The 8,264-nt window shown below is 46.5% G+C and overlaps 1 protein-coding gene across 1 annotated transcript in view; it reads right to left on the reverse strand.

The window, feature by feature from the left end:
• LOC114050347 (protein TOPAZ1-like) overlaps positions 1 to 5,105 on the reverse strand; it is a 75,554-nt gene extending 70,449 nt beyond the window's left edge. Inside the window, exons 1-3 of the mRNA XM_027871944.1 lie at positions 4,431 to 5,105; positions 4,263 to 4,329; positions 1,630 to 4,096 (exon numbers count right to left, since the gene is read on the reverse strand). Of these exons, the coding sequence (XP_027727745.1) occupies positions 1,630 to 4,096; positions 4,263 to 4,329; positions 4,431 to 5,105 (3,209 nt within the window). The remainder of the gene's footprint in view (positions 1 to 1,629; positions 4,097 to 4,262; positions 4,330 to 4,430) is intronic.
• Positions 5,106 to 8,264: the final 3,159 nt, after the last annotated feature.

Consider the following 8,264-nt stretch of genomic DNA (forward strand, 5'->3'; position numbering starts at 1 on the left):
TATGGAATTTTGTTTGGGGATCACCGTTAGAAAACGCCACTGAAATAATTTAACCTATTGACATACAGAAAAAGTACTTTTCCTATTACAATGCAGGTTGACAATCAGGTGTTTTTTTAAAAGGGGCAGCAGTCCAATTTAGGAGAATTCTCCTAAGGCATGAAGTGTGACATATTTTAGTAAAATGCAGTCAATGTGAGATTATTTCCATATTTTGCACTACATCATTAAGAGATAACCGCTCACTCAAAACTGGCTTAAAATTCACCATGCTCGTGGGCCTTTTGAGAATTGAGGCAAAATACTCTAGTATAAAAAAAAAACACTAAAGCTGGAAAAGATCTGCTTTCAAATCTTGGCTTTCCTACTTCTCCCATGTGACTTTGGGCAAATCAACCTCCCAGTCCCTAAAATAAGAAGGTTGAACAAGGTCACCCGTAAGGTCCTTTCTAACTCTACAATCTTATGATAACATTACGTCAGAATGGAGTAACAAGTAAAAAAAGTTGTTTAAACCTTAAAGATTAGGATTATACAGTCCCTGTAGTTTTCAATGAAATTCAAACATCTATTAGCTACACATCCTTGGTAAGAACTGTGCTAGGCATCTCGGTGCTGTTTTCTAACCTGAACTCCAGAGCCGGAGAAGCAACTCGAAGTCAGTACTTGGTTAAGATTAGGAGATGTATTTTTACCTAACAACATTCCTGTTTGTGTACTTGCTACCATGTGTTAGGCTTAATAATGTCAACATTCTGTTTAGAAAATGAGAAAGTTGACCATAATTATGTTTAGTTAAAGTGGAGTATTTATTAAATTTGGCCTCCAAGGAAATCTTGTTCAGGGCAGTGAATAAAGAGAAATAATTCACCACAGTAAGTACAAGCTTCAAATACATTAATTCTATATAAAGTCTATAACATAACTCCATACCTCCATCTGTTTTTACACTTTTATCTATGCTAAATACAGAACATTAAGCTCAATTCCCTTAATGGATTAAATCAAAATAGGAGATAGAACCTGTCCCATAACACATGTGGCTATTCCCCACTGCAAAGCCATTCCACTAACATTAAACATTTGAAAAACCAACAACAAAAGTGTCAAGGGAGAAGGCACCTTTCAGGAAAGGAAATATATTAATCCAGAGGCATCAAAAAGGATAGGAGTTTAAAGTATATTGGGAACCCTATTTGCTATTAGTGCTTAACATTTTTTCTATTAACCACATAAGAATTTTAATATTCACTACCGATTTGTAAAACTTCTCCAAATGCAGCAACTGCATGATCAAAAAAAGATTTTCTATCATATGTATACTTGACATTTTTACCTAAACTGATTTCTAAGGTTCAGATAAACCTTTACTTCTACTCCGCTTTTATCATAATTCTTTCCTAGGCTCAGTGCAGTGATCTGAAATGACATTAAAGGTCTGGGAGGAAAAACAAAACAAAATAAAACAAAACCAAACCAAACCAAACCAATACACACCACCCAGCTCATCGGTAACTGGTAATTGGTAAAACACATTAGCATAACCTAATAAAGTAGAAAAGAAAAAACCTGAACTTCTGTAATATGTTGCAACTAAAAAGGTACCTCTTTACATGCTGACAGGCATACCTAGAGTCACTGCTTGGCTCTCTTTTCTCTGGCAGTTTCACAGGCTTTAAATCGATCTCTTGGCAGTCTTCAGCAGCATTAAGTTCCCGGTTTTTAAAAGCATCATCTGAAGTAAATAAAGGTCCCACTTCAACTCCAAAGAGGTCTGGGTCATCCTGAATTACATCAATTACAAGGACATCATCTTCATAAGCTCGAAGTATATCTGGAAATGCAACCTTAATTTCTGCAAAGCTTTTTCTGGATACTTCCTGACCAACTTCTCCAGACGAAATAAAAGAATCAAACAAGTGAGGTTCCCTGGAAGGTGAGCACATAGTGCTTTTCTTTGTATACCCAGAATCAGAAGAAAAATTGTTCTTTTCACAGGTAGGAGGTATAGTTTCTGTGATAGCCTCAGAAAGCTGGTTAGGTGGGTTGGTTTTAGCTTGTTTCAAGAAGCTCTGGGAAACAGTACTAGAGTTTTTGCTGCAGATTTCATCAGGATTGACTTGTATTAGTGGCACACCAGCTGGGATGCACAGAGACCGCGAATCTGTATTTACTGTACTGTCTATTTCTTTCATCCTATTCTGCCTAATCTCTGTTGCAGAGAAATTGTCAAGGAGCTCTAGGGGACTATAGGCTTCCTTTTCCGATTTAACATTTACCTCCTTTTTGGATTCTGTTTTATTCTTGAGTAAAGGAATTTTAAAGTTTGTCAGCCGCCCAGTGTTTAGCATTTTCACTAAATTTGGCACTGCAAGTGTCTGTTGGGCAAGAGCCGCTTTCCTACTCATAATTTTGCCTGCAACATTGTTTACATCCTGATTATCTTGAGAAGTAGACAGATTAAGTTTTGGTGAAATTCCTTTATCTTTTCGTGGATTCACTGCTAAGTGCAGGGTCATATTACTTAAATGAGAATTTTCACCACCATTAGAAATCAACTCTGATTCAATTCTACTCAGATCTTCTGACTTCCCTTTTTTGTTACTGCTGTTTATATGCTCCTCTATATCCATTAAAGGAGATGTTAGTGCAGTAACAGAAGACAAAAAACCTGCTTTTATGTCCACTTTTTCTTTACTTGAAGGTGCTTTCTTTGTTTCTGTAACAAAACTCTGTAACATTAATTTGGAGTTATCAGCTAAGAGTTCATTACTTAGAAGCAGCCTATCAGAATTATCTTGACATAAACTTTGAGACCCAGAAGGAAAGGCATTTGATTCAATTAAAATACCCTTTTTATGAGACCAAACAGATGTCCTAGCACATGAATAACGAGGCCAAATTCTTTTACCAGTCATTGGAACTGTTCTTCTACAGCTTAATTTTAATTCTTCAGTTTCTCTTTTTAAGTCTTCTGAAGCTTTCTTTTCAACACGATGGTAATCAGGAACATCAAATATATCTCGAGATAGTTTCACTACGGGGCTTTTCCCCAACTTAAGGTGTTCACATGGCTTTGTGCTTTTATGGTCAAAGGGCTCTGGAATAGTCTTATTTCTTTCTTTTCTACCACAGGGTTCAAACGTTTTCTCAAATGTATCATTTGCATGGTGTCTTGCACTCATCTTCTTGTGATTCTTCTCTTCAGTGACTTCCTGAGGACTAAGAGAATTATCCATTATAGAGGAACCCTTTCTTAAAAGAACTGAACTTGTTTTAAACTCTAAAGTATCTTTGTTTTCTGTGAACATTTGCTTTGCTTGCAACAATAATTCATCTGATTTGTTATCCACATTGCGGAAACTTATCTCGGTGACTGTTTCATCCATTTTTTCAGACAATCTCATTCTTTTCCTGGGTTTTCTCCCAACTCCTCTTTTTACTTCTTTGGAGTGCTTGTTTTTCGTATTTTGAAAACAAGAAAATGTGCCATTTTTTCTATTATAGTATAATCCTTCTTTGTTCCCTTCTAGCAACACTTTCTTCACTCCCACATTATTTTCTTCACTTACCAGATGAGGTGTACCATTCACATCACTCTTCTCCACATTCTCTCTCTTTATCTTGGAGGCCATTTCTGCTACATGCACATGGTCACCACTTTTATAAGCAGGATTTCTTTCACCACTCCAATCCTTCAAAAAGGGTTGGCAATTACAGTCACCTTTAATCACTGGACATGTCTCTACTGTAGGTAACAGGCTGTTATGAGAATAACTGGAGCTCTCCCTACACAGCCCATCTTGGAACTCTGCCAGAATATTCTGGACAGCTTTGTTTTCAGTTACTTTGGGAGACGGTTTTTCTAAACCTTTAGGTTTTGTGATTCTAATTTTTCTTTTACTACACTGTACCAAATCTTCCTTACCCAAAGTCTGCGTTAAAGTCATGCTTTTAAATGCGCTGGACTCCATTGTCTCAAGAGATTCAGAACTGATTAATGATTCCTTCATGCTACAATCACAAGGCAAATTCAAGTCAGTTGCTGGCTGAAGTTCATCTTTTCCCCTCGAACCTTCTTTAGTTTTTTTCTTTACTAAATAAAAGACAAAAACATTTCAGATGGCTTTTAAAGAGGCAATTTTCAACTTCAAGGATTATGTAACAGTATCTCTAACAAAAAAAAAAAAAAAAAGAGGCTGAATTGAGATCAGTATTTTAAAAAAGGCCAACTTTGACTCACTGAGCCCGCTTCCCTCTACACGAGAGCTCTGGACCATTCTGGTTAAAGTCCGTTTCCAAGGTGCGCGTACAGCCCGGAGAAGCACCCTAGTCCGGACGCATCCCGCCCCAGGACCGCCCCCCCGCCCAACACACACACACACACACACACACACACACACACACACACACACACCCGGGACCCTGACCCAAGCTCTCGGGCTCAGTTTCCTCCTCTGCACAATGGGGAGGAGGAGGCAGCGCTCCGAGGAGACCCCACCTTTCTCCTTCGCCTCCGGCTCGGGGCAGGCTGCGGCGCGGGCCTCGACCTGGCCGGGGCCCGGCGGCTGCTCCAAGGCCCGGGGGGGCGCGCCGGGAGCGCCCGGCCCGCCGCGCCCGAGGCTCCGGCTCCGCCGGCGCCGCTTCCTCTCCTTCCTCTCTTCGCCCGCCCCGTCACTGAGGCTCTGCTCGCCGGACGCCTCGTCCCCGGCTCCGCAGGGCCCCGCGGGCAGGGCGGCGGCCGCTCCCCTCCCGCCGCGGCCTCGGCCCCTGCTCGGCCCGCGCCCCCGGTGCTGCGGCTGCTCCGCGGCCGGCCGGGCCTCCCTGACGCCGGGCCTGCGGCCGCGCTTCCGCCGCGGCGCCGCCTCTTCCTCAGCTTCGGCCGCCGCCGCCACGGCCTCCCGGGACCGCCTCCGGCGCCGCCACCGCCTCCGGTCCCGCTTGGCTAAAGCGGGCTCCAGGCCGGGCCCTGCCGACGAGGCCGAGGCCCGAGCGCACAGGCGGCGGCCCGACGCCGACTCCCGCTCCCCCTCTTCACCACCGCCGCCGCCGCCGCCGTCGCCCCGCCGCGCGGACCCCGAACCCCGTGACCGTAACCGCGGCATGGCCCGCCCCGCCCCCAAGAAGCCTCCGCCTCGACGTGCAGCCCGGCTCCGTCTGCCGCAGCCGCGACCTCGCGCCAGCCTCGCTCTGGGGCGCGCGACTCGTGCTCCTCACACCCCGCGGCCGAGACAGAGGGAAACGGAAGTGACGCGTGGCACCCCCTGCCCCGCCGGCCTGGGCCGGGGACCCCGGGCTGTGAGGCGGCCTCCTGAGCCAGAGCGGGAGGGGGAGCGAGAAGGAGGAAGGGAGGCCTCCGAAGCGAAAGCGAGGCAGCGGCGGGAGGAGGGGAGGGGGGAGGGGGGGAGCGGGAGGGATGCCTGTCAGTCAGGCGGCTTCCCGAGCGAAAGCGAGGCCCGGGGGGGGGGGGGGGGAAAGAGGTCTGTCAGTCAGGCGGCTTCCCGAGCGAAAGCGAAGCCCCAGTGGGAGGAAGGAGGCCTGTCAGTCAGGCGGCTTCCTGAGCGAAAGCGAGGCTGGCGCGGGAGGAGCAGGGAGGGGAGCAGGACGGGAGGCCCAGCCGAGAAGATACCGTATCTCTTACCCCATCTGCCTCTCTCCTTGGACAGAGGAGGAAACTGAGGCCCAGAGTCCATCCACAAGCATTTAAGCGCCTCTTGTGGGCCCGAGGCCACACGCACGGCCTCTCACTTGGCTTAGCGAGGGAAGCCAGGCCCCCCCACCCCCCAACAGCCTTTGCGCCTGTCCTGCTCTCTCGGGCCTAGGGCATCTCACCCCTCCCCCACCTTCTCCAGGCTGGACTTCGCCGGGGGCTGGGCTGGCCGGAAGCAGGTGGACAGTGCCGGGGCTCAGCCTCGGTCCTTGCCCGCCGCCATCCGGGTCCTCCAGACCTCGGACAACGCGGACCGGACCTGCAGAGCTCGGTCCTGGCTGACCCGGCCGTTCCCGCCCGGAGCTCCCGGAGGCCCGCACTCACCCTGGCAGCCTTCCATCTTTCGGGCACCTGCACGGGCCGAGCGCTTAGTAAATGCTCGTTCCTTCCAGCCCCGGGGAGCCCGCTCCCTACGCTCTCCACTTCCCGGCCACCAGGCCTGGCGGGCGGAGTCACGCCCCAGCAACGGAGTCCGGGATGAGCCGATGCTGAGCAGCCTCACCTGTGCCCGCTGCCGCCCAGCGGCCTTCCTGGGCGCCTTCTGCACCACCCCTAGTGCCTACTAAGGCCTTCTCCACGAGCCCCCCAAAACCCTCCCACTTTGCAAAGGAGCATGGGGGCCACTGGGGGAGAGCTGCCTCGATTCCAGCTCTCCCTTCCCAGCCAGCCGGCCAATTACCTGTGGCACGGCGGAGGAACCCCTCGCACCTGTGCACCCATGGTCTGGTGCCTCCTACCTCCCTCTTCAGGACATTGCTACCACCTCATTTCATGGTCTGCCGACTCAGGTCCCCCCAACCCCCATTCCAGAGAAACCAGCGAAACAAAAGCGGCCTGGAATTACTACTCCAAAAGTGACTCTTCACTTCCTTCGTTGGCTCCTCGGAAAGGTGAGATATCTTGGTCTGCCTTTCCAGCCTTCTCACACTTCGTGTCTCACTCATTTTGCACCCTGGCCAAACTGGACAACTTGCTCCATGCCGTCTCACTCCGTCTCCAACACCTGGAATGTCCTTCCCCACCCAGAAAGTTTCGAATCATTCTTTAAGACCAAGTCAAATGTAATTTCCTCTATGAACCCATCCCTGATCCTCCAAACTTAATCAAATTCCTCCCTCATCAGATTTCATAGCCCTTGTACATTTAATTAAAGTATAAATTATGAGCTGTGTATGTCTAATTACATCCTCTGGAAGAAGTTGCTCAAGGCAGAAACTGTCCTAATTTGCATTTCCTTTCTGTCCCAACTCCCCATCCAGCCCCAAACACTGCTGTGAAGAGTAGGTACTTAATGAATGTTTGCTAAATATTAAAAACGTTCCTTAATGCACATGTCTTTATTTGGACCTACATAGGCCATCTTGGACTTGAACGTGAAAGATAAAGAAGCTACTATAATGTTGATCAGTTAGTGCTCCTACTCTTTTTCTTTTCTTTTCTTTTTTTTTTTTTGACTTTTTGACGAGGAGATTGGGGTTTTTGAATTTGAACTTAGGTCCTCCTGACTCCAAGGCCAGAGCTCTATTCACTGCGCCACCTAGCTGCCTCCTTGGTGTTCATGTTTGAGCATAACCGGTTTTGAGTCACAGAATTCCTGGATTTTGCAAAACATGATTAGTCACAAATTGCCAAAATTATAATTTTTTTCCATTATGAGGAGGGGAGAATAGAAGATGTTTTTTATATTTTTTAAAAATAAATTCTTACAAGCCTTTATTATGTCTCTCTCCCACTCCTCAAATAGAACAATTTTAAAAAGCAAAAAATAAAACTCATAACAAGTACACGCCATCCAGCAAGAATTCCCACATTGACTACGTCTGAAAAATCTATATCTTATCCGGCATCCTACTGACAGGCTACACTTCTCTGGCAGGACATGGGTGTGGAGCATGTTTCATCTTAAGTCCTCTGGAGTTGTGATTTGTCATTATATGGATCAGAGTTCTAAAGTTTTTCCATATTTATCTTTATAATGTTTTGATGTTGTATAAATTGTTCTCAGTTCTGCCCTCTTCACTCTGTATCAGTTTATAGATGTCTCCTTCTGAAACTATCCATTTCATCATTTCTGTGGCACTTTATCCCATTATGTTCATTATAATTTTTTTAGTTCTTCCTCAATAGGTGAGCACCCCTGTAGTTTTCACTTTGGAATTATCTATAAATTGGAGTTCTATATAATAGAGCTCCTAGGAATATTTTTTATATATGTGCCTTTTGTTTGTTTTGGGTTTTTTTTTTAATCTCTTTGGGGTAAAAGCTTGGTATCACCTGGTCAAAGGGTATACAAAGTTTGGTAATTATTTGGGCATAGTTCAAAATTGCTTTTCAGAATGGCTATACTAACTTACAGCTTCACCAACCACATTAGTGTGCCTGTTTTCCCACAGCCCCTCTAACATTTGTCATTTTCCTTTTCTATTATCCTTGCCAATCTAATGGGTGTGAAAGCTCAGAGTTGCTTAATTTGCATTTCTATGACTAGTGATTTGGAGTAATTCCCCCACCCTCCATAGTTGCTAGCTTGGATTCTTTCTTTGAAAACTGCCTG

This window comes from Vombatus ursinus, unplaced genomic scaffold (assembly GCF_900497805.2).
Source record: "Vombatus ursinus unplaced genomic scaffold, bare-nosed wombat genome assembly UNPS02014799.1, whole genome shotgun sequence".
Classification (NCBI taxonomy): Eukaryota; Metazoa; Chordata; class Mammalia; order Diprotodontia; family Vombatidae; genus Vombatus; species Vombatus ursinus.